Source organism: Vulpes vulpes, chromosome 1, assembly GCF_048418805.1.
Source record: "Vulpes vulpes isolate BD-2025 chromosome 1, VulVul3, whole genome shotgun sequence".
In the NCBI taxonomy this organism is placed as follows: domain Eukaryota; kingdom Metazoa; phylum Chordata; class Mammalia; order Carnivora; family Canidae; genus Vulpes; species Vulpes vulpes.
This window is the reverse complement of record NC_132780.1, coordinates 125,827,785-125,854,306: the sequence shown is the minus strand read 5'-3', so window position 1 is coordinate 125,854,306 and position 26,522 is coordinate 125,827,785. Positions and strand designations below refer to the sequence as shown.

The window sequence follows — 26,522 nt, the reverse complement described above, 5'->3', positions numbered from 1 at the left end:
TAGACATAACCTTGAACCCCAGATTAGAATCTTTTTTTAGGGCAGCCCGAGTAGCTCAGCGGTTTAGTGCCGCCTTCAGCCCAGGGCCTGATCCTGGAGACTCGGGATGGAGTCCCATGTCGGGCTCTCTGCGTGAAGCCTGCTTCTCCCTCTGCCTGTGTCTGTGTCTCTCGTGAATAAATAAAATCCTTCAAAAAAAAAAAAAGCATCTTTTTTTTAGCAGTGCTTCTTAAATTTTAATGGGCATACCGATCACCTGGAGAACTATCCTGAGCTATATATATTGAATTTTAGGTGATAGAGGTATGTAAAATGAATATTTTGATGCAGTAGATCTGGAATCGTTTCTGTGATCCTGCATTTCTTTTTCTTTTTTTTCTTAAAGATTTTATTTATTTGTTTGTTTATTGAGAGAGAGAGAGAGAGAGAGAAGTATACTCCTCGCTGAGCAGGGAGCCTGAGTTGGGGCTCAGTCCCAGGATTCTGGGATCATGACCTGAGTTAAAGGCAGATGCTTGACCAGTGAAGCCACCCAGGCACCCCTGTGATCCTGCATTTCTAATGAAATCTTAGGTGATGCTATTGCTAGACCACAGTTTGAGTAGCAGAGGGTTAGGACTATATGTACCTTGAGGGGAGAGGCCTTGTGCTAATACACAGAATCCAGTACATGTTTCCCTCTTCACATTTTGTTAATTCACTTATTGTTTTCATTTTACCTACAAGCTATAAATATGTATTTATTAGGCATAAATTACTTACTAGGCATACATATGTGATAAAGTGTAAGTTCTGTCTTCCTTGAACTAGTTTTTAGTCTTGTTTGGTAAACAAAGGAATTAAATTTGATTATGTTGGCCTTGAGTTGGTAGTGCATAGTAAGGTGTTCAAAGATTAATTAGATGAATGAAGTACTTGTGGGATATCCAGTAGACATTTGATCTGGACTATTCTTAGTTCTTTTTTATTTTCTCTTTTTTTTAGAGGGAGGTAGGGACAGGGAAAGGGACAGAGCAAGAGGGAGAGAGAGAATCTTACATGTAACCTACAGTTACATTAACTGTGCTGCATTTCATATTTGGCTAGTTATATTTGTCATCTGCCAAAACCCATAGGCTCCTTTTTCATGTGAATAACAGGGCTTTGGATATATTGAATTTGAGATGACAGAGGTATATAAAAACAGTTGTCCTGTAAGCATTATAAATGTGGCTTTAGTAAAAAAAAAAAAAAAAAAGTTGCTATTACTGTCTTGAGAATAGTTACAAACATAAGGAAAGAAAATTATTAGAGGGAGCCTTACCTGTTTTGTTATTTAATCATAACCATAATATTGTGCATAGGTGATTTATGTTTGTTTTGCTTTGACAGCACTAAAAATCATGTGAGATTTTCTTCATTCTAACACTATAAGTATATAATCTGATATTTCAGCAACAAAAATGTGTTTAAACACTACATATTAAAATAGTGCTTAAATTTTTTTCTTTGATATGGTACAATTGAAGAAGCTTATGTAATTTTTAGGTAGGAGGAAAATTACAAATAATTGCCTGCAATACTAGGAAATGGTATAAAAAAATTGAGTTGCCATATGAAACAATGTTAGAATAAATTGTTTTAATAATATGGGAAAACACTGAGTGGAAAAAAGCATGATACAAAATTGCATATCATATGATCTCAGCCAATTAAAATGAGTAAATAAAAAGACTGTAAGGAAATATATCAAATTATGTAACTTCTTGGGATATGGGATATAGATTTATTTTTTTAGTTTACTATAATATACATAATAAACTCCCCAAAAAGAATTTCTTTGAGAAGCATTCCATAGAAATAACAACAAGAGGTGCCTAGCTGGCTCTGTTGCTAGAACATGTGACTCTTGATCTTGGGGTTGGTTGTGAGTTCAAACCCCACGTTTGGTATAGAGATTACTTAAAAATTAAAAAAAAAGGAAAAAATCTTGGGATTCCCTGGGTGGCTCAGCAGTTTAGAGCCTGCCTTTGGCCCAGGGCATGATCCTGGAGATCCGGGATCAAGTCCCTCGTCAGGCTCCCTGCATGGAACCTGTTTCTCCTTCTGCCTGTGTCTCTGCGCCTCTCTCTCTCTCTCTCTCTCTCTCAGTAGACTTTCTCATCTATTTTAGTGCTACTGAAGCTTTACTGCGTACCTAAAGTTTCTGGACAATTGTTTTTTTTTTTTTTTTGTTAGCTGAAATGCATTCATCAGAATCATCCATGGAACTTTAGAAAGTATACATACCCCCAGAGATTCTGATTAAGTAGATCAAGAGCAAGATTAGCATGCATAGTTTCTTAAAACTCTACAATTGACTTAAACAGGGACCCTAGCTGAGAAAGTTGTCTATAAGCAGAAGCTGTTTTTGTGTGATACTTTGCACTTAGCAGCAGCAGATAGCAGTTTTTGAAATAACAATTTAAAGCTTTCACCTGCATTTAGTTGTTAGACTTAAGGGGAAAGCAACATATTTGGGTCACAGGAAATAAATCCAAATCCAGTATTGTCTAAAAGCTAGCTAGAAAGAAAAAATCTTATGAAATACTCCATTTAATAATATTCCATATCTAATTCATGGTTTGTTTGGTTTTATCTTTTTTTCCCTAGTGAGTGGAGTGCCATAGAAAAAGAAATGGGGGATGGACTGCAGAGTGCGGGTCACCATATGGATGTGTAAGTACCTAGAGCATTTAAGGTAAAACCCAAGGTAAAGTTTAGTGGTGAAATGTTAGTGATTCTTTTGTTTTTATCAAGTTCGCTGACTTTTACATTATACGCTGTGTATCCAGATCTGACTTACACAAGTTTATTTCAGGAATGCAAAGTTAATTTAAAACATTAAAAAATCAGTCCGATTCATATATTAGTAGAATAAAGAAGAAAACATGCATATTTATTTCAATACATGTAGAAAAACATTTGAACATCCACTCATAATAAAAATTCTCATCAAACTAGGAATAAAAGGAATTTCTTCAGTTTAAAACTTAAAGCTACTATTGTACCTAATAGTGAAATTTTGAAAACTTATAGATAATATTGTACTTAATAGTGAAATACTGATGCTTTTTCCTAAGATCAAGGAGGAAGACAAGGTTGTCTGCTCTTACCACTGCTAGTAAACATTGTACTGGAGGTCCTAGTTAGGCAAGAAAGAGGCAAGAAAATCAAATAAAAGGCATAAATCTTAGGAAGAATTAAAAATATCTTTTTTTTGTAGTTAACAGGATCTTTTACATGGAAAATCATAAAGAATCGGCCAAAAATATTATAGAACTAACAACTGAATTATTTTTTTTAAGATTTTATTTATTTATTCATGATAGACACACACAGAGAGAGAGAGAGAGAGAGAGAGAGAGAGAGAGGCAGAGACAGGCAGAGGGAGCAGCAGGCTCCACGCAGGGAGCCCGACGTGGGACTCCATCCCAGGTCTCCAGGATCATGCCCCAGGCCGAAGGCAGGCGCTTAAACCGCTGAGCCACCCAGACTGCCCCTAACAACTGAATTTGACAGGGATGCGGAATACAAGATCAATATATAAAAACAAGTTTTTATATACTAGCAACAATAATTGGAAAATGAAAATTGGAAAACAATACTTTTTATAATAGCATCAAAACAAAATATTACGGATTAATTTCATGAAAGATGTGAAATACCTCTACACTGAAGACTTAATATATAAATAACATCGGGTTCCCTGCATGGAGCCTGCTTCTCCTCCCTCAGCCTGTGCCGCTGCCACTATCTCTGTCTCTCATGAAAAAATAAATCTTTAAAAAAAACTGCTACTGAGAGAAAGTTTTAAAGACCTAAATAAATGGAGAGAATAAATATATGTGTTCATGGGTTGGAAGACTCAGTAGTGTTAATATGTTCATTCTTCCCAAACTGCAGTCCCAATCAAAATTCTGATAACTTTTTAAAGGAATTGGTATACTAATTCTAAAACTTACATGGAAATTTAAAGGACTTAGAGTAGCCAAAACAGTCTTGAGGAAGAACAAACCTGGAATATCTTACCTGATTTCAAGACTTACTATAAAGGTACAATTATCAAGATAGGTATTGACATAAAGGGAAGCAGATCAATGGAACAGAATAAAGTCCCAAAATAGACTGGCATTTAAATAGTACATTTCGGAGTGCCTGGGTGGCTCAGTCCAGTTAAGTGTCTGCCTTTGGCTTATGTCATGATCCCAGGGTGCTCCCTGCTCAGTGGGGAGCCTGCTTCTCTGTCTTCCTCCTGCTCATACTCTCTCCTCTCTTTCTCTCTCAAATAAATAAATAATTTTTTTTTTTTTTTTAAATAGTGCATTTTAAGAAATGGGTTCTGGAATTATCTACATGGGAAAAAAAAAAGCCTAGAGCTATATCTTATATGTTACTAAAAACTAATGCAATTTAGGGGCACCTGGGTGGCTTAGTCTGTTAAGTGCCTGCCTTTGGTTCAGGTCATGATCCTGGGATCTGTCCCTGCACTGGGCTTTCTGCTTAGAGAGCCCGCTTCTCCCTCTCCCCCATCTCTCTGTCGTTCCACCTACTGTGTGCTCGCTCTTTCTCTCTGTGTCAAATAAATAAAAATAAAATCTTAAAAAAAAAACTAATGCAATTTGAATCATATACATAAGTATAAAAGCTAAAAGTATAGCTTTTAATAGAAAATACATGAGAATGTTGTTGCAACCTTCAAATTAGTAAAGATTTCTTAAAGAGAACATGAAAAGAAAAAAAATTTTAAGTGATAAATTGTTCTTTATCAAAATTAAACATTTTGCTTATCAAAAGATAAGAACTCCTGGGGAGTTAGTGTTAGAGAAGATGAAGCAGGTCTGGAGACATAGGGTATATTTTTCTTTTCTTCCCATGCTAACAAATGAGAATTAATTTGAAAAAAAAAAAAGAAAAGAAAAAAAAGTTGCCTATTATACCATACAGAAGTAGCACATGATATAACCCATGTCCTTAAGGAATTTATAATATGATTGAAGAAATAAAACCAACTCACGAGACATTTGATAAAATTTAGGTTCTGAATTGTTGATAAAAGATCGGAAGGTCGGGGGGACCTCGGTAGCTCAGTTGGTTAAGTGGCTGACTCTGGCTCAGGTCATGATCCTGGGATCGAGACCTGAGCCCTCCCTGCACAGCAAGGAGTCTGCTTCTCCCTTTCCCTCTGTCCCTCACCCCCACTCATGGGAGTGTGCGTGCTCTCTTTTTCTCAAATAAATAAACTATCTTTAAAAAATAAAAGATTAAACGTGGAGTGATGACTAAGGACTTAAGTAGTCTGGGAAGATTTCCTAGAGGTGCTGAGATATGTCCTTGTAAGATTTGGAGAAGCAGGGTGGAGAGCTGCACTTTCTGTACAAGGAAGGACTCAGTCAAGTCCAGGAACGAGAATGGGATGATAATGAGGGGTTTGTCTGTGTCAAAACAGAAGTTGCTATTGGAAATTAGTATAAAATAAGACTACTCAAGTTTTTTGTAATCTTCTTTACTCTATTTTTCCTTTTTGTAGCTTTTGGCATTACTGTATATAGTTGCTGCCAGGAACATTTGAGCACCAATTATACTAAACTCTTATTTTTTCTACAGGTTTTGTAGCCCTTTCATAAAATACCTTTGAACAAAAGATAGTATAGTCTTAGGTGCTTCTTAAGCTGCCTGTAAGAAGGACCTTTTTTTGTTTGTTTTTTATTTCCAAGCCATTGCTGATTAAAACATTTTGGTAAAATTCAGTAAAATTTTTATGATAATTAAACATTGCCATGAATGTTTCTGAATGCTATTCTCACTTTGTGTACTTACTTTTGTTACTGATGGGTAGCAAATGGTCTATGGACCACACTTTGAATAGCGCTTCTTCTGATCATTAATACTTTGTATTGTGATAAAAGTTTGTGTGCATCGTTTTTTAAATAGGTATGCATCTTCTATAGATGATATTTTGGAAGATGAAGAACATTATGCAGATCAGTTAAAGGAGTATCTGTTTTATGCAGAAGCATTGCGGTAAGTATGGTAAATGTACAGATGCAGCCCTGTGGCTGGTCACCACTCTTTTCATACATTTCCAGAAAATAAAGATAGTAAGGTGGTTTTTGAATGAATTCACCCCCCAGGTATTGAATGAGGTCTCATTGTATTCCTCTGTATTGCAGAGTGCTAGGCATAGATATTTAAAGCAAGCCCTGTTTGGGGCATCTGGGTGGTCATGATCTTGGGGTTCTGGGATTGAGCCTCCCTCCTTCAAGCTCAATGGGGTGTCTGTCTTTCCCTCTCCCCCTGCTTCTCCCTCTGCTTGTTCTCTCTCTCTGTCTCTCTAATAAATAAATAAGATCTTAAAAAAAAAAAAAAAAGACAACCCTGTTCTTGAAACATAATTTTGATAAAACTCGTCAGTCTCCAGGTCTGTCTGTATGTTGTTCTTTCTACTTTTTTAAGTTTGAAGATTGATTGCAAAATACAGATTGAGTGTATGTAGCCCTGTCACTAGGCAATATGTTGCCATTTTTATTCTGTGGTTTTTTCCACATCTGCTTATCCTCTTAAGGTTGTATTCGTTCTTAATATCAGCACTTTGTCTTCTCTTTTTATGGTATCTCCTACGGAGCCAAACATTCTCTGGTACACAGTTCTATTTAAGAAGAAATTAGTATACTTTTTCTGCCCAATTTTGAAAAATGAATAATTTTCTTGGAATAGATGGCTTTTGGTCACAGCCACTTTGGTTATTTTCCTGTCACTTTTAAAAGCAATGTAAGAATTCTGTTAGTACAGCAGAGTACCTGTTTTCCTTTAGCTGTTTAGTAACTGGTGTAAAAACATCCACACATTGTTAGCCTTGTTCATTCTCTGAGTAGTCAGGAGTTTCACCAAGGTATTTTCAAGTTACCAAGCAAAAGAAAGTTGCTGAATACAGTGGATTCTATATAGTTCTTTTTTCTTAAAGATTTTATTTATATATGAGACACACACACACACACACACACACACACAGGCAGAGGGAGAAGCAGGCTCCATGCAGGGAGCCTGATGTGGGACTCAATCCCGGGTCTCCAGGATCACGCCCTGGGCCAAAGGCAGACCCTCAACCATTGAGCCACCCAGGCATCATGCTAGATTTAATTTTTATATTGGGCTACTACATTTTAAACCTGAAAATCCTGTGTACACAAGTTCTCAGCCTGTTAAGACATTGTGAATCCTACCCCTTTGTCCCTAAATTTTTTTTTTAATATGTTAAAAGAGAAACCACAAAAATTAAATGGCAGCACTTTTTTTCATCCTAGGGCTGTTTGCAGGAAACATGAGCTTATGCAGTATGACTTGGAGATGGCTGCTCAGGACTTAGCATCCAAAAAGCAGCAATGTGAGGAACTGGCAACAGGGGTAAGTGTTTCCATTTAGGTCTCAGTGCATATCATTGCAGCAAGCCATACAAGGAGTGAGTTGCAGCTGTAATACTCAAGATGCCTGTAGCTTTTATAGGGTAATAATTTATAATTCTTTGGGTTGTGATCTTTATATAAAAAGACATAGGCCAGTAAACATCGTATTATATAGCATTGGAAGAAATTCTACCGAGGCACCCGGCTGGCTCAGTCAGTGGTACTTGTGACTCGACTTTGGGGTTGTGAGTTTGAGCCCCACATGGGGTGTACAGATTACTTAAAAATAAAATCTTAAAGCAAAACAATTCTGCCAACATTGCTCTATGTAGTAAAATGTCTTTTCATTTATGTTAAGTCCAGATGAAAAAACATTCTTTGTGATTGAAATAATGACCTTTGTCAGGTTTAATTTTACAAAGTATATGATAAAAATTTTGGCTTACTTTGAAAAGCCTTACCCAGTTAGAATCAGTGCAACTCTCCTAAAAAGGAGCTTTTGGTATACCGTGAATCCTTGTGAAGAAAATTCTGTATCTATGGTATGAACCTTAGATTGTTTTTATAATCAGCCTTCTACTGTCCAACCACTTTATTGGAATAAAGTAGCTATTATAGTAAGAATATACAATCTGGAAATAATGAAATAGTGACAGTGCCACCATTTATCAGTCACTTCATAGTTAACAAGTATTTTGGTATGCCTAAAAAGTCACAGATACATGTGGGAAAAGACCATTGACCACAAAACATGTATGCACTAGGCTTGATTTATTTTTAGAGCTCGGGAAATTTCCAGGCCATTTTCAAAGAGCATGGTTCTCTACTCCTACATGTGAAGGGAAAAATGTTTCTCTCAGTAAACTCTAGAGAGTGAGGAAGTGTAAGGCAGTGATGCTGGAGGCTTCCTTCCAAGGGAAAGCATCCTATTTTATTGAATGATACTCAAGTTTCAGTGTGTGTTATGCAGATTTTAATGTTTTTTTTGTTTATTTTAGTTTGGTCTATTTCCTTTGTGACCTGTTGAATTTTACCTATTTTAATGTTGTAGAGAAATTTCAAAAAATATGACCTCTAAAGAAATAACTTGCCTAGTAACTTCACCCAGAAGTTTTCCATTTGGTTAAGAAGTTTGGTTAGAATTTCTTTTTTCTTTTTGACTATTCTATTTTTCTATTGACTATTTGACTATTTGACTATTATTCCAGTGTTAGTAATCATTTTTAGGAGCCCCCTGGTTTTAAGACTTACAATGCTTCTATTTGAGGTAGGGGGGAAATGGCAAAAGTTTTCTGTTACCTTAAAAAAAAAAAAGTTTAATCGTGGTTTAAATATACATAACAAAATTGGTCATCTTAACCATTTTTAACCTGTTTTTTTTCTTTTCCTTCTTCTGTTTATGAATATATGTATCTATCCATCTATGTTGATTTTAAGTAATTTCTACACCCAGTGTTGGGTCCGAATTCACAACCTCGAGATCAAGTCACATGCTCTACCAACTGAGCCAGCCAGGTGTTCCTACTTTTCTGTTTAAAAAATAATCTTTGCTCTTACGATTTCAGACTTACAAAATAGTGGGAAAAAAATTTAGTACAACTATTGAATTTACATTGATATAAATTAAGAGCAATTTTTTGAGGGCGTAGGTTAATGAATGGTTATACTAAAGGTCATCTTAACCATTTTGAAGGGTACAGTTCAGTAGTACATACATTCATGTTGTTGTGCGACCAACCTACAGAATTCTCTTCATCTTGAAAACGGAAACTGTACCATTAGATGTCAGCTCTGTCCCTTCCCTCCAGCCCTTAGCAATCACCATTCTACTGTCTGTCTTTCTGACTTGAGAAAGCGTAAATTAAGTAGAATCATATCATATTTGTTTTTTTGTGACTTTCTTATTTCCACTTAGTATAATGTTCTCAGGTTCATCCTTGTGGCTTGTGTCAGAATGCCCCTCCTTTTTCAGGCTGAATAATATTTCTTTGTGTGTATGTGCCATATTTTATTTATCCATTCACGTGCTTCTGTTTCCTTTTTAGACTGTGAGAACATTTTCTCTGAAGGGAATGACCACCAAGCTCTTTGGTCAAGAAACTCCAGAGCAGAGAGAAGCCAGAATAAAGGTGCTAGAAGAACAAATAAATGAAGGAGAACAGCAGTTAAAGTCTAAAAATCTGGAAGGCAGGTAAAAATGCTGAGATGTTGAACAAAGCTACACATATGTACTACATGGCAGATTGTTTTTTAATACCATTTCCCATCTTCATTAACATTTTTGCATTATAGCCTATTCTCCTAGGGCTTTTTTTTTTTTTAAGGTTTTATTTTTAAGGAATCCGTAGACCCAGTGTGGGGCCCGAACTTAAATCCGTGGTATCAAGAGTCACAGGCTCCACTGACTAAGCCAGCCTGGAACCCCTCTATTGGTTCTTCTAAAACATAGTGATTGAGGGACACCTGAGTGATGCAGTTAAACATCAGACTCGTGGTTTCATCTCAGGTCATGATATTGTGGTTGTGGGATTGAGCACCATCAGGCTCTGCACTGAGTGCAGATTTTGCTTCTGAGTCTCTCTCTCTCTCTCTCTCTCAAATCAGTCAATTTTTAAAATAAAATGTAGTCGGGCAGCCTGGGTGGCTCAGCGGTTGAGCATCTGCGTTCAGCCCAGGGTGTGATCCTGGAGTCCCGGGATTGAGTCCCACGTCGGGCTCCCTGCATGGAGCCTGCTTCTCCCTCTGCCTGTGTCTCTGCCTCTCTCTGTCTGTGTCTCTCGTGAATATAATTAATTGTTTATTTATTAATAAATTATTATAATAAAATCTTAAAACAAAATAAAATAAATATAGTGATTGAATCCTAAGAAATTTCAATTATTAAAAATCATGTTATATAAAAACAGTTTTCGTATGGGGGGGAAGAGTAAGAAGAAAGAATTTTAACTTTATAATACTATTTTCCTGCGCTTCTGATTTCTGTCCTTTGCACATTCCCTTCGCCCTTTCTTCATCACCTGACGAAAGCCTGATCATTCTTCATTGCCCAGCTCTTGTGCTACTTCCTCTGTGAGGCTTACTTCTAGCCTTGCACTTGATTCATGCTACAAGAGCATGGGGTAGTTTTGTTGTGGGTGGTGGCTTGTTCTCTGTGACTGTCCCTGGCTAACCCAAGAGCCCTTCCAAGTCAGTGCTGGGTCTTTTCATCTTTGTCTCAACATCTTGCATTGGGCTTGGCATGTAATTGTTCCATAAACATTTCTGAATTTAGAAATTCACTGTTTGGCTTATTTTTCTTATTGTTGTTTTTTATCTGATAATGAGTAGGTCAAGGCAGACCAAGAATGTTTCACTGGTTTTGAGGAATTTTGTTATGTTTTAGAGCTGCTGGCACCAAATAAGTAGAAGTAAACTTTTATGAATGAAATTAAAAAGACAAATGCCTCTCAGAATTTTTAAAGCTCTAGTTGTCATTTAAAGCGGATGTATAATAATAGTGATACATAATCCGTGTTGTCAAAAAGTATATTTTCCAGTGACCCTTGGAAGGCAACTTCACATGGCATCTGTTGGGCTTGTGAGCCGGTTCAGAGAGCCATCGACAGCTGTTTTATAGGAATAATTTGAAGCCGGGATTCTTGTGGCAAAAATATTATTAAAATGTAGATGAATAAATTGACTGTCTCTCTGCTTCTTCTTGTGGTATAATTGTTAGGAAGGGAAAAATAGAACTATCTTATACAGACAATAGCTTTTTCCTTCATATAGATAAATAAAAGCCAATGCAAATGAGAACTGGTTATTAGAATTTATAATATATAGTCCTCTTAATTTGAATAAGAGTAATAGTAATTATGCATTTTATTTCAGAGAATTTGTGAAAAATGCTTGGGCTGATATTGAACGCTTCAAAGAACAAAAGAACCATGATTTAAAGGAAGCCCTCATAAGCTATGCAGTCATGCAGATCAGTATGTGCAAAAAGGTACGTGAAGGTACAAGTATATTCAAAAGTGCTTACAAATTCCTTTAAAACTGATTTCTCTTATTTGAACCAGAGTGTTTATTTTTGTTTTAGAACCCATTCTCAAAAAAAAAAAAAAATCTCCCCCATCCTTTGGAATATTTTCTGGTTTCTTTTTTTCTTTTTTTTTTTTTTTTTTAATTTTCTGGTTTCTTAACTTTGAAAGAATATTACAACCAGAATGTTAATTACTGAGTCTTCATTCACCTAACGTTCCAAATTTGTATGCCCTGTTTATTGTATCTTGTATTTGAAAATACATACCAACAACATTACTTAAATTATATGATGTTCTTGGACGGAGCATAAGATACTGTCCTAACAGTGATATGTAGTACTTTGATTGGAAAATACCTTAAACGTTGTTTGGGGAAAATGTGGTTATGATATGGTTTGTTGCCATCGTAAGTCTTTTTCATATGACTGATATCCGTAGTAGACGATAAGAACTTGGAGGCTTATCCTGTTTCAATATGTGTTTTGATAATGCTGAAATCTTTAAAATGCTGATGTAAGAACAAAATATAAAACATTCCTTCTTGGGGCCCCTACATGGCTCATTCAGTTAAGTGTCTGCCTTCAGCTTAGGTTGTCGTGATCCCTGGGGTTTTGGGATCGAGTCCTGAGACAGGTTCCCTGCTCAATGGGGTGTCTGCTTCTCCCTCTTCCTCTGCCTCCCTCCTTTGTGTGCTCACGTGCACTCTCGCTCTTGCTCTCTCTCTCTCTCTCTCTGATGAACCAATCAATCAATCGATAATTAAATCTTTTTCTAATTCCTTTTTTATGACCCACGATCTGCCTGTATGTCTGTCCGTTAGTACCAGTGCTTTACATACGTCTAGCACTTCACAACTTACCAAGAGATTTAACATGCATTATCTCAGTAAATCATATATAGCAAGATTATTTCTTACAGTTATGAAGACCTTCTTAGAGGGAAAAATCATACTCCTATAAACAATCTGTGATTTAATTCAACCAAAATGTGTGTTTACTGGTTAGGCACCATCACTTCCCTAGCCCTTTCCACTTGGTATCACCAGCAATAGCATAGCGAACAAAGATATTTTAAGATGTAAATACTAGACTCTAGCAATGGTCATGTGGGCTCCTTTTGTGTTGGGCAAATTCATATTTATGCCTCAGTTAAAGTGTTGTAAGTTACTTCACGTAGTGGATCTTTGGAGTTAGTTAAGAGAAGTTAAAATCATGACTCATCCGTCTGTACTTGCTGACAGGTGAGTATAATTGTAGCAGCTTAATAGTGGTTTTTTTTTTTTTTTAAAAGATTTTATTTACTTATTTATTTGAGAGATCAAGTGAGTGTGCAAGCAGGGAGGGGAAAAGCAGAGGGGGAGAGAGAGAATCCCAGGCCAACTCCACGCTGAGCACAGAGCCTGACATGTGACTCGATCCCATGACCCTGACATCATGAACTGAGCCAAAGTCAAGAGTTGGATGCTTAACTGTGCCACCCAAGTGCCCCCATATTTTTTCTTTGGAGAGGGAGAGAGAGCACAGGGGAGGAGGGAATCTTAAGCAGACAGCATGCTCAGTGCTAAGCCCGACCGTGGGGCTCAATCTCACTACCCGAGATCATGACCTGAGGCAGAATCAAGTGTCGGACGCCTAACCGACTGAGCCACCCAGAGCCCCGCAACTTGATAATGTTTTTATCTGTTACTGTCTTCCTGCCAACTCCTGCTGCCTCCCTGATTCACAGATTGCTCCACATTTTGTCTTTTTTTCTAACCTACCTTTTTTAATCTCAGGAGGTCTGAAAGATCAGATAAGACAAGTATTTTTTAGAGTTGTTTTTGTTTTGTTTTTATAAAAGACTCTTATATAAGCCCCTGGTGATCTTCTGTTTGCTACTTTTCCAAAGTAGAATGTAGTGGCTCAAAGAACTATTCTCCCCACTTTACTTAGGGTAGGATGGTTGAGAGTGCTAGAAATTGATTTCTGAATAAAAAAAAAAACCGTTGTAGGTGTATTTGGATATACTGTTGGATGTCTTGTTTGTCTCCTCGTGTCCTAAGATAACCATGGTAAACCATACTTCACTCACATGAGATTAGAAAAATGTGTATACCTTATTTCCCAAGAACAATACTATAAAGTTTCATCATGTTTATTCTTTTCCTTAAGTTGAAAAGATTTTTATATTTGAAAATCTGCAGAATTCTTCTTTTTGTTATTTTTTAGAAACTTAAAATTAAGTACAAGAAGATAAGATTATTAGTTTTTCTCAGAATAATGTGGGTATCTATATTCTGTTTATTTTACTTGCATATTAACTTTTAAAATATGCCATACTTTGTTATAATGTCAGCTATCCAAAGTGGTAATTGAATATAATCAAATGGCTGTATTGTAGTAGTAGTAAACCAAAACATATTTTATATAAAACGTATTATTATCAGCACTTAAAAGTCAGGATCACTTCTAAGTTATTTTCATCAACCTTTTTGATAGTGACTTTCTAATTTGTTGAATCAAGGAGGACTGAGGCTTTTAAGAAATACTTGATTGATTTTTAAGCTATTTTATCTTTTTAAATTTTAAAAATTATCACATGGAAAAAGATATTCTGTGGAAATGGGAAGAAAACTCAAGGTGGCAGTACTTATATCAAAAAAGAACACTATATAATGTTAAAGGGGTCAATCCAACAAGAGGAAATAACAATTTTAAGTATTTACCCAACACTGGAACACTGAAATACATAAAGTAAATATTAACAGATGTAAAGGGAGAAATTGATGGTAATACAATAGTAGTAGGAGATTTTAACACCCCACTTAATCAAAGGATAGATGATTGAGGCAGAAAATTAAGGAAACAGTATCTTTGAGTGACACATTGGCCCCAGATATATATAGAACATTCCATCTAAAAACAACAGAATACACATTCTTTCCAAGTGCACATGGAACATTCTCCAGGATAGATTGATCACACATTAGGCCACAAAATAAGCACAATAAAATTTAAGAAGACTGAAATGAGGGGATCCCTGGGTGGCGCAGTGGTTTGGCGCCTGCCTTTGGCCCAGGGCGAGATCCTGGAGACCCGGGATCGAATCCCATGTCGGGCTCCCGGTGCATGGAGCCTGCTTCTCCCTCTGCCTATGTCTCTGCCTCTCTCTCTCTCTCTCTGACTATCATAAATAAAATAAAAAAAAATAAAAAAAAAAAAGAAGACTGAAATGATACCATTTTTTTCTGACCACAATTGTGTGAAACGAGAAATCAATCACAAGAAGAAAACTGGAAAAACACAAAACAGGTGGAGGCTAAACAGCATGTCACCAAACCTCCAGTGAGTCAGTGAAGAAATCACAGAGTTAATTAAAAAATACATGGAAACAAATGAAAATGAAAGTACAATGGTCCAAAATCTGGGACACAATGAAAGCAGTTCAAAGAAGGAAATTTATGGTGTTAGACGCCGACCTCAAGAAACAAGAAAAATCTCTAACAATCGAACTACATCAAAAGGGACTAGAGAAAGAACAAAGCCCAAGATTAGTAGAAGGTAGGAAATTTAAATAAAGATTAGAGCGGAAAAATTATCACAAAAGTAACATACTCTCATTGCAAAAATTTAAAAAATTCAAAAGCATATTAGGTGAAAATTCTTCCTCTCTATACATTCACAGTCGTTTAGAAAATACACACTTTTCTCTTCCCCACCAAAACAGGACTGTGTTGCGTGCTAGTGTGTTGTTTTCGTTTGCTCATTTGATGTCTCGTGGATCTCTTCCTATGGCAGCGCATAAGATCTCTTATCCTTTCTGACAGCGGATACTCTATTAGATACTACTTGAGCCAGTCTGAGACATTTATAAATTTGCTTTTTGTATTTCATCAGGAGGAAAAAAATAAAAACATTCTTGATTTTTTTTCTAATATTTGAAGCCTTGATGTACTTTAAGTATTAAAATGTTGCTTGTTCATAAATTAGCAGTTATTGGAGAATCTTGTTTGTTAAAAAAAATACCTTTGTTTCTACCACTTCGTTAGATTTTACTATTACATGTTTATATACATGCATTTTTGTTGAAGCATATTAGGTATATTATATCAATCATATTAACTTTGTGCTAAAGCCTGCTAAGACCACTGAGAAGGATTTGATAAGTTAGTCTGTTACTGGTTTTTATCAAAACATTAGTTGTTAGACTAATAACTTAATAAGCCATTAATTTTTTTTAAGTCTATTCATTTTTATTGTTGAACTAATAACTTTTTTTTTTCTTTTTTTTCAAGTATTACATAGAGAGAGTGCCTGAAAACTTGTTTGGTTTACAAATAGAAATGATGCAAACATGATATGAGTAAATAAATTTATGTTATGAACCTTGAAAAACTCAGTTTTCCAAAAAAGAAGTTGTAGCTCTTTCTCCATTTTGAAGATAGGCTGTGCAAGTGATTCTCTTACTTTTTTCAGAAGCATTAGACATTGACTTATATTAGCCATTGCCAGAAAAATAGTGCCATCTTTGCTGGACTTGTTAATTACTCCAAAAAGTGAAATTTACTATACCAGGAAGCCAAATACTCTGGCTTTCAGAATTCGTCCAAAATCCTATTTTAAAGTTTACTTATTTAGGAGCCCGGGTGGCTCAGCGGTGTAGTGCCGCCTTCAGCCCAGGGCCTGACCCCGGGTCCCGGGATCGAGTCCCACGTCAGGCTCCCTGCATGGAGCCTGCTTCTCCCTCTGCCTGTGTCTCTGCCTCTCCCCCCCTCCCCTTTCTCTCCCTCTCTCTCTCTCTGTGTCTCATGAATAAATAAAATCTTTAAAAAAAATAAAATAAAGTTTACTTATTTATTTTAATTTTTTTTTAAAGGGCATTCAAGTTTGGACCAATGCTAAGGAATGCTTTAGCAAGATGTAATCCTGTGAAATGAATTTCTCTTCAATCAAAGTGCCCCAGAACAGAAGCACAAGTAAATTAAAAAAAACTTAAGTTGCTACCCAGTATACACAAAAATATAGAAGTTGAATAAATTCAACTTTCTTTAATTTGATTATAGTTGTGTTCATATAGCACAAAAAAGGATGTATTTTAATGAATATTAAATATTATAATTTGAGGTTTTGGGGACTGGTGCTGATTCCAAAAAGTTAATTTGATAATATATACCAATAGATTGTTTGTCAGGCTTCTGAACCAATGACTGAATGTTAAGATGTTAGGTAATTTGTTTGTTTCAATGCCAATTGTTTCTGATCTGTTTATGTAGGGAGTTTTTCCCTAAGATTGAATTCCTATCTTTACTTGGTAAGACCCACTAATCTGTTATAGGGGGGTGTTTTTTCTTGCCTTATAGTTGAGCTGTTTGGTTTGACAAAGCTCAGCAGAAACTTAGTGTGAAATCTAAGATTTTTCTCCCACATTCATTGATGCCCCCTATAACATTTGCATACACTAGAAAATGCCTTCAATCTGTGTTTTACCAGAATTTTGATACTGGTCAGAAATTTTATACTGCCAACAAAGAAGATTCAACTTCTCAGATATATAGTGGAACACATTGTTATGATCCAGGAATTGCTATATAGAAAGTTTTAATTGAATATGTTACCTATAAGCACTAAATTCTTTTCAAATAGTTCTTAACCTCAGTGATGAGCCTAAATTTACTCTGCTTGGCTCTCTACACATGGCATTTCAGGGTACAAGATGTAGCATTTCAAAGTATAAGATATATGTAGTGAACATATGTGTTAGTATCTTCATTATTAACATCCTTCTTTTCTATTGCTTGGCTGTAATTTTTGTAAAGATAAATTATATTGTTTGTGTATGTGTGTGCGTATGTGTGTGTATGTTTGCAGTATATGTTCAGAAGCCAAGCGCCTCATTTTGCTAGCTTTGCAGTATTTTAAATGGGTTCTCATTATTACTAATTATGTAAGAAAAAGCCCCAGTACTGTTCAGCATTTGACTTTTTTACACGTTTAAAATGTTGCTGGATTTTTGTGCTGTTTGCCAAACTTACACAATAAATAAATGAAGTATTGTGCTGATTTTCATGTGATTTTGTTATTTTAACAAAATGATCTATATATATTAGTATCTGATGCCCTGTGAGAAAATAATACATGCCATATTTTATTTTGAAGTGTTTGGTTGTGTACATTTATCTTAGGCCAAAACGTTGGGTTTTTCAAAAAATAAGATGCTGAAAAGAGATTCAATTTTTAAAATTTTACTGCTTTAAAAAAAAATTGTTAGAAGCAAAGATTATCTGCAGGTACTCATTTCACTCCATTGAATTATATCATCTCACAACTCATGAAATAAAAAATTAGAAGCCTTCTCCCGGAAACTAACCTTATACTAAATGTAAAATGTATTAGTTTTTTTTCTACTAGCTAACTTAATTTGAGAAGGCCATTGTTGTTACCTATGTTTTAAAAGATGGATTAGGAAAAATATTTTTTCTAAAACATGCAAATATTCACTTGGGTTGTATGTTTATTTAGAAATACCTTGACTTGGGTTTACTTTTTTAAAAGTTTCCTTTGATAGCACAAATAATTCTTTTTTTTTTTTCTTTTAAAGATTTTATTTATTTATGAGAGACATAGAGAGGCAGAGACACAGGCAAAGGGAGAAGCAGGCTCCATGCAGGGAACCCGACATGGGACTCGATCCCAGGACTCCAGGATCACACCCTGGGCCAAAGGAAGGCTCTAAAGCGCTGAGCCACCCAGGGATCCCCAGCACAAATCATTCTTTAAAACAACCGAAAAAAAACTCTCTTAAACTTGTTTTTTGTTCTTTTATTTGTTTTGTTTTTAAGTAGGCTCCATGCCCAGCGTGGGGCTTGAACTCATGACCCTGAGATTAAGAGTTGAATGCTCGGGATGCCTGGGTGGCTCAGCAGTTGAGCATCTGCTTTTGGCCCAGGGCGCGATCCCAGGATTCCACAGCCAGTCCCACAGCAAGCTTCTTGCAGGGAGCCTGCTTCTCCCTCTACCTGTGTCTCTGCCTCTCTCTCTTTGTCTCTCATGAATAAATAAAGAAAATCTTTAAAAAAAAAATTGCATGCTCTACCGACTGATCCAGCCAGGCAACCCCCCCAAACAAACAAACTCTTCAAGAAATTTTATGATGGAGATCATTTTTGGTACTATGCAGAATAAATATAAAGAAAATAATCTGCAGTAACCCTTTTCACTATTTAAAAATCAGAATGCTAAAATGAATTATTAAAGAAGGATGAGCTTTAAATCTTCAAAGCTAAATATAAAAATAAAAGCGATGACTGAAGAAAAATGACTCATTACATTAATGTAAATAGTAACAGAGGAAGATTTCATTTTGACAGCGCACTAGTGATGCAGTTGGTATAGTCAAAGCATTAAAATTAACTGAAGTCATACTTAACCTTCATTTACATCCAAAACTTGAGTATGTCTGAATGAGTCACTGGTAATTACAACATAGCATCCAAAACAGGAACTGCGGGTTCTTAAAATTCAAGCATCTTTAGAATAAACACACACCCAGCTTGGAATGGAACGAAAAACCAAGAGTTATGTAACAAGAATGCTAGGCTTTTTATATCCTTATAATCATTCTTTAGATTTATATGCATACTCTCCCCCTGGGTCGAATTTACTGATTTCTCATAAAAAGTTTTCCCTATTAAAAAGATTTGGGAATTTCCTTCAAGGGTGAGTAGCCCAGAGAAATAAAATAATAAAAGGTAAAATCAGTGATATTATACTTTCTTCCTAAATTATATAGTTTTAAATGTCTATATATTTAAAAGGAAGGAATAAGCTATTGAAAAAATGAGCAAATTAAATCCAAAGTAAATAGAAGAAAGGAAGAGCAAAATTAAAGGCATTAAAATAGTTATAAAGCCAAAATGTGGTTCTTTGAAAAGATTAATAAAATCAAACCTCTAGCAAACCTCAATGGAAAAAGAAAAAGCACAAATTATTCCTATCAAGTATGAGATGGGAGATGTTACAGATCTTACACTAAAAGAATAACAAGGAATATTATGGGCAACTTTAAATTAGATGAAGTCAACAAATTCCTTTAAAAAATACTGCTTACTAAAACTGATACAAGATGAAATAGAAAATCTGAATAACGTTATGCCGAAGAAATTTATCATAAAAAATATTCCTGCGAAAGAAAAGTGCACGTCTGGATGGCTTTATTGATGAGTTGTATCAAACATTTAGGGAAGGAAAAGCTTCAAACTTTCAGAAAATAAGGAAAAGGGAATACTTCCTCCCCCCCTTTTATTTTAATGAGGACACTATTACCACAATACCAAAACTGGCCAAAGAACTTCTCAAGAAGAGAAAGTTACACATCGGTATCATCATAGACACAGAAATTGTTAAACAATTAGCTACTTGGACCCAGCAATCGGAGCATCGCACGTCATGATCAAGTAGAGTTTCTCTCAGAATGCAAGGTTGGTTTAACATTGAAAGTCAATGGCCATGACCTACCATCTTAACAGAATAAGGAGAAGTATGTTATCATTTTAATATATGTAGGAAAAAATGATTCAACACTGATTTATGATTTAAAACTCAGCAAACTGGCAGTGCTGCCAACGCCCCCGCAGAGAAGCTGAGGTCATCATTGAATTTGAAATATTTAAGGTGGATACACAACTGTTCGAGCAATGCAGACAATCAAGTGTGTGGCGATGGTGCCGTTGGTAAAACACGTCTCCTGGTGTCCTACACAACACGCAAATTTCCGTCTTGAGTGTGCACCGACTGTTTTTGTCAACTATGCAGTCACGGTTAGGATTGGTGAGAGCCACGTACCCTTGGACTTAGATACTGTGGGGCAAGAGGATTATGGCAGGTCACGACCGCCGAGTTGGCCACAAACAGTCGGATTTCTAGCCTGTCTTTCAGGGCTCTCCATCCTCATTTGAAAATGTGAAGGAAAAGTGGGCGCCTGAGGTGACTCGCCACTGGCCAAAGACTCCTTTCTTGCTCGTCGGGACCCAAATTGATCTCCGAGGTGAGCCCTCTACGACTGAGAAACTTGCCAAGGACACACAGAAGCCTGTCACTGCGGAGACTGCCGAGAAGCTGGCCCCGACCTGAAGGCGGTCAAGGAGCAGAGGGCCCTGCCCGCACACACCAGGCTGCCCCGGAGCCTCCAGACCAAAGAGCCGCCGCTGTCGCTGCTGTGAACATCTCTCCGGAGCCCTTTCCGCACAACTGGCGTCGGCATCGTACTAAGAGCAATGTTAAAGATCAAAGATTAAAATTCGGAAAAAAAAAATTCGTTTTTGCAATAAAAAAAACTAAACTCAGCAAACTAGGAGTAGAGGGCAACGTACTCCGATAAAGGGCGCCTGTGGGAAAGCTGTGGCCAACATATGTAATGTTGGGGACGTCGAGTCCATCACGGGACAGCGCACTACACAGTATATGTCCCCGTTTCCGTCTGTCCCACCATTGCTGACATTTGTCCGGCTTTCACCCCAACCTTCCTGAAACTATCCCCATCCCCTGTTGCTTCCTATGCTCATTGCTGATCCTTTTCCTCAATATTTGTTGAACTCTGAAGCTGATGCCCCATCGTTGAAGCTCAGAGACTATGTCCACCAGGTGAGCAATCCCAAGTCCAGAAGGTTTAGGGCATCTGTTGATTCAGAAGCCAATCATAAAACCATCCCCACATGAAGGTGAAACTAGTTGATTCAGCGGCAAAAAGCCCAAATGCATAGAACATCCCTTTTATGTAACTATGTGACAGAAGCACCACTCAGCAGAAGACAAGGAGAAAATCCTAAAAACTCAGTTGCTAAGTAAGGTCTTGATTTCAGAGGACATAGCGTAACATGCATCAAACGCTTACTGCTAGAGCGGAAACGGGCACAGTGCAGTGATGTGACTTCCCTGAGGTCCCCCAGCCAGTACCCCGGAGATCCAGAGTTCGAACCCAACTAGCATGGATTCAGAGCCTGGACTTTCTGGAGCTTTTTTTTTTTTTCCTCTCTCTCTTTTGGAAAAGCAGGGGACTTTAGTGTCAAGATACCTAGAGGAGAGCTCTGGGGCAGACCCATGAGGGGCGGGGGAAGGACGGGAAAGGCAGCTTTCATGATGCTCAAACTGCAAGATATTTGACAAGAAAGTACCTTCGGCACTGCGAGGAGTGGGGGGGGGGGGCGCAGAATGGGGCAGTCTGCGGGGCAATACTGGACGAGTTCTCCAACCTAAGCCGTGTGCTGGGGAATCGCTGGGGGGATCTAGGTAAAACGCAGACTCCTGATTCAGTAGTTTGGCGTGGAGCCTCGGTGCGCATTTCTAACACGCTTCCAGCTCATGTCAGTGCTCCTGGTCAGACTTTGAGTGGCAAGCTGTCACATAGAGGGGGACAGGTAGATAGATATAAAATGTGAAATATCACTAGCTATTAAGCTAATGGTTTGGCCAAATCCAGACCTGTTTAGGTGCAGTTATTTAGCAAATGCAGTTATACCAAAAAAAAAAAAAAAAAGAAAAGAAAAGAAAAAAAGAAATTAGGCAACACTGATTTCTTAGTTCCAAGTTTACGAGTTTATATCAAAAGCTAAATTTAAAACATGTGAAACCTTAAAAAATAAAATAAATAAAACATGTGAAACTTAATGATATAAAGATGTGTAGATGGGTAATAATGGTAAAAAATTAAGACTGAATAAACAAAATATTTTTAAAAAATTAAGACTGAAAATAATATGGTAATAACCAACATAGTACTACAGAGGCTTTCATCAAATAATCATGGAAGACTTCTCGTTAATACAGTCATTCAGACATGAGTTTCTCTTCATGCCTTCTCGAAATTTCTCTAAGATGATAGTAAGGACTTTTTTTGTTGTTTTTTTTCTTAATGTTTTTAAAGATTTTATTTATTTGTTTGACAGAATGCGAGGCAGGAGGAGCAGCAGAGGGAGAGGGAGAAGCGGGTTCCCCGCTGAGCAGGGCTCAATCCCAGGAGCCTGAGATCATGGCCTGAGCCACCCGGGTGCCCAAGTTTTTTGTTTTAAAGTACCATTCAAGGCAATGGAAGAAAATACAAGCGTGTACAATAAATGTCCACAAAATGTTGTAAGATAAAAAGATGGAGGAGGTGCTAAGTGACTCAGCAAAATGGTGGCCCCTGAAACTTCTGAGAAACAAGCGGATTTACACACCTGAATCCCAGGAAGACTCAGGAGTTAGAGGAAACGGGCCTACTGGGGAGAAGGATCGTGAGTGAAGTTGAAAGGGCCGTGCCAAGCGCTGGTTGGCGGTCGGTGGCGGGAGCGATTAGATTGTATGTGGAATCTACAAAGCAAAGCTCATAAATGAGCAAAAAAAAGCGGGAACAGCCGTATACACAGGCAGAGGAGTGAGTGGGGTGGTGGGCGAGATGGGTGACGCGGGCGGGAGGCAGGGGCTTCCAGTCGGGGGATGCAACAGCAGAGCTGCGCGTCCAGGCCTTAACCTCTCCCGCGTATGCTCCAGGGCCCACCACTGCGCATCGCTGTGAAACCCCAATTAGGGAAGTGCTCCGGGCGGACAGTCAACATATACAGAGAATTGCCACTAGAGTCGCATCAGGCTTCTCAAAAGAAGAATCTCCTGGACGCCAAGAAAGGGTAGAGTGACGCCTTGAGAATTTTGGAGACACGCGGTAGCCACCCCGATGGCCCAAGTGTCGATGGGGTGTGGGGCGGAACAGACTCCTCTGAGTATGGGCTCTCACAAAAATCCCTGCCCTCGCACCCTTCCTCAAGAAGCCACTAAGGGATGTTGCACTGAAACAGGAACGAAGGGGGCGGTTTGGTGCCGCCTTCGGCCCAGGGCCTGATGCTGAGGACCCGGGATCGAGGCCCGCGACGGGCTCCCCGCATGGGGCCTGCTCCTCCCTCTGCCTGGGTCCCTGCTTCTCTCTCTGTGTCTCTTAGGAATAAATAAAATCTTAAAAAATAAAAATAAAAATAAAACAGGAGCATAGCCCGAGGGTCAGGAAGCCGTGGGGAGAGGAGGCAGGAGATCCAACATAAAGACGATGACAAGGACGCCCAGGGTGCGCTGACGAGGACTTCTGGCCACAGCGGGGCTCCGGGGCAGGGCCCGAAAGAGCCTGGAGCTGGGCCGAGGCACGGGCCTCACAGGGGGGCAGGCTTGGCCGCAGCTGGAAGACTGAGCAGCGGGGACAGGCGCTTCCCGCCTTCACGGAGGGAAGGAAACGTCTTGCACGAAGAGCATCAATGTGCCACGCGGCTCGCCGTCCCTTTCAGACCGTGAGGTGCGTGCATGACATTTCCACAGTGCTAACGTGTTTTTAAGTTAATATATTAAGGTGGTAAAAAAAAAGGAAAAAACTGTTCTTCCAAGTCGCGCGACAGGCCCACTTAGAAAAGCTGCGTGTGTCCTTCCCTCTCACCCCCGCCCCTCGCTCCCCTGCTTCTCTCCACGGAGGGAACCGCCGCTGTGCTTTCCTGTGTGTCCTTCTAGAAACAGCCCTTTACAGGTGTGCACGGCCCTCCACACCTGTCGGGGGCCCCCCGGGTGGGCGCATCATAGACGCACCCGGAGGACCGGCTTCGCACTAGGACCTCCTCGCATCTCCCAAATGTCCAGGCTGAGGGAAACCCCGGTGTCCCCTTCGTGTCGCTGTGTTGGTTGGGGGGAGGGTGGCTGCTGCTCCAGGTGGCGGCGGCCCCTCGTGGAGCCTCCGCAAGGTCAGGGCCGCGCCCTGCGTCTCCTTCCCGGCCCAGCAGCCCCAGGTCAGGGCAGCAGGTGCTCCGGCTGGAGATGTGCCCCCTGACCCTCAGAGCAGGCCCAGTTCCCCCAGGGATCGGACCCCAGAATCTTCAGTTAGAAATGAGCTTGCAGAGAAACAAAAAGGAAATGAGCTTGGAGATGATTTTGTCTCATTTTGAAAATGAGGAGAGAGGACCAGAGAGGGGAAGGGACGCGCTGGCAGTCACACGGCCGATGGCTGCGGTCTCGGGGCAGGGCGCCCGTCTCCCCAGCCCGTGGGCCTGTGGCTGGGAACGCAGGTGGCTGCAACGACGTTTCCAGGGGCGCCTGGGGGGCTCAGCCGGGCAGTGTCCGCCTGCGGCTCTGGGGGGGGTGACCCCGGGTCCTGGGGTCTTGATGGGGCTCCCCGCTTCTCTCTCGGCCCCTGCCCTCTGCCGGGCGCTCTCTCAGTCTCTAACAAATCTTTAAAGAAAAAGGAAAAAAAAAGAAAAGAAAAGAAAAGAGGATTTGGGATGAACGCTGCAGGTCAACCACCCAGGGACTTGGGACAGTTACTGTCGCAGACACCGCTGGAGTCCCCGCCTAACAGGAGCCTGGGCATGCGACACGTCGGTGCGACAAGCAGGAAGCCAGTGATGCCTGCATTTGACAGGCAGCCTGGGCCCGGGGCCCACGGGCCCACCGGGTGGCACAGCAGGGCTACACCGGCCTCGAGCCCTGGATGGCCCTTCGCTCTGCCCAGCCTCCGGGAGGCCCTGGCAGGCGCTGGGGGTACCTGGGGAGGAGGGCCGGGGAGCTTCGTCGCCGCAGAGCCTCGGGAGTCTGGTGCCTTCCCACCTGCTGTGGGCTCACCCAGCTGGCCTGACACCTGGGCTCCAGGTGGCCTCTTCTCGCGGTCAGCTCATGTTCCTGTCGGGGGACGTGCCCCAGCGTGGAGGTAACTGAAGCCCCCCCCCCCGCCTCCTGGTAGAGAAGGAAACTGAACCCCGCTCTTGGTGAGGCCCCTGGATATGCAGGCGGAAGCGGGCTCAGAGAGCCTGGCTCTGTGGAGGGCAAGGGATGCTCCGGGCAGTCCTGGTGCCCTGGGCCTGCTCTGCTGCCCCCGCGGGGGCTCAGCCCCAGCCCCATCTCCTTCACCCGGGGAACCATCCTCGCAAACCCATCTTAGCCGTAACCTCTGGGAGGTCTCTGAGCTTCTAACCCCAAAGCCTCTGGTTCCTAAAATTGCCTGTTCCTCCCCCGTCTTAGAATTTAGCACCAGGCACTGAAATTACTGGTTTCGGGGTGTGTGTGTGTGGCCAAGTTTTAGGAATGTCCCAGGTGCGTTTGAAGAGAACATACATGCTGCCTTCTTCAGCTGTCGTGTGTGGTACACCACGTAGGACCATTTTATTAAGCTTTTAAATTGCGGGGTTCAAACCTTTTTCCTTACTGATTTTTTTTAATCTGCTTGATCTGTCAACCTCTGACAAAGGTGTATTAAAATCTCCTACTTCACTGTGGGACTTGCCAACTCATCCTTATAGTTTTGTCGGTTCATGTATTACACAAGTTGAAAGCCATCCCATTAGGTGTAGGCAGGCTTTTAATTCTTATGTTTCATTGGATTGAGAAGTTTATCCATACGTTATGATCCCCTATTTTCATTTATATCCTGATTTACCCCTCCCCCTCAACTTCTATAATGAGCACGTTCCCTTGGAAAATTTTGAGGACACATATGGATACTCCATATGGAGAAATCAGAATTTAATGAACTGGTCCACTATTATTAGGCATTTACTGTTTCCAATTTTTCACTTTTTATAAATCATACTGCGATTAGCATCTTTGTATACAGTTATTTCTGATTATTGCCCCTGGGTAGATTCCTAGTAGTGGAACTACCAAGTCATGGCATACGAACATCTTAATGACCTACCATGCGTGTTGCTTCTTCACAGCTGTGGGTCAAATTAGAATTTTCAGGGCAAAATCACCCAATGGACGCTCCTTGAACTATCTTTTCCTAAAATCCCTCAGTGTGTTTGGCTTGGTCTTTTTTTGACAACCAGGCATCCCTCATGTCTCTGCACTTGATGGACAACACACGTCATTGAGAACCTTAATGATCTCTGCTAAATATCTCCTGTTAGACTCGCCCATCCCTTCCAACTTGCCAATATCTCAACCTCTGATTTGGCGGCGACTGCCACCAAAGTGGGCTCCGTGGCCTCTGCAGCTTCTCCCTGGAGTCAGGATGCAAGTGATGAGAAGAGCCTCGGATGGGGATATCAAGCTCTTTTCCGATAAGACTAAAGAAGTTACAGTTTATTAAACATCTACTGGGCACC

At 39.6% G+C, this 26,522-nt stretch overlaps 1 protein-coding gene across 2 annotated transcripts in view; it reads left to right on the top strand.

The window, feature by feature from the left end:
• SNX4 (sorting nexin 4) overlaps window positions 1-17,481 on the top strand; it is a 70,196-nt gene extending 52,715 nt beyond the window's left edge. For both annotated transcript variants that reach the window (XM_072728748.1, XM_072728671.1), the window contains exons 9-14: window positions 2,632-2,697; window positions 5,953-6,042; window positions 7,323-7,422; window positions 9,467-9,612; window positions 11,292-11,406; window positions 16,298-17,481. In XM_072728748.1, coding sequence (XP_072584849.1) covers window positions 2,632-2,697; window positions 5,953-6,042; window positions 7,323-7,422; window positions 9,467-9,612; window positions 11,292-11,406; window positions 16,298-16,345 — 565 coding nt within the window. In that variant the 3' untranslated portion in view covers window positions 16,346-17,481. The remainder of the gene's footprint in view (window positions 1-2,631; window positions 2,698-5,952; window positions 6,043-7,322; window positions 7,423-9,466; window positions 9,613-11,291; window positions 11,407-16,297) is intronic.
• Window positions 17,482-26,522: the final 9,041 nt, after the last annotated feature.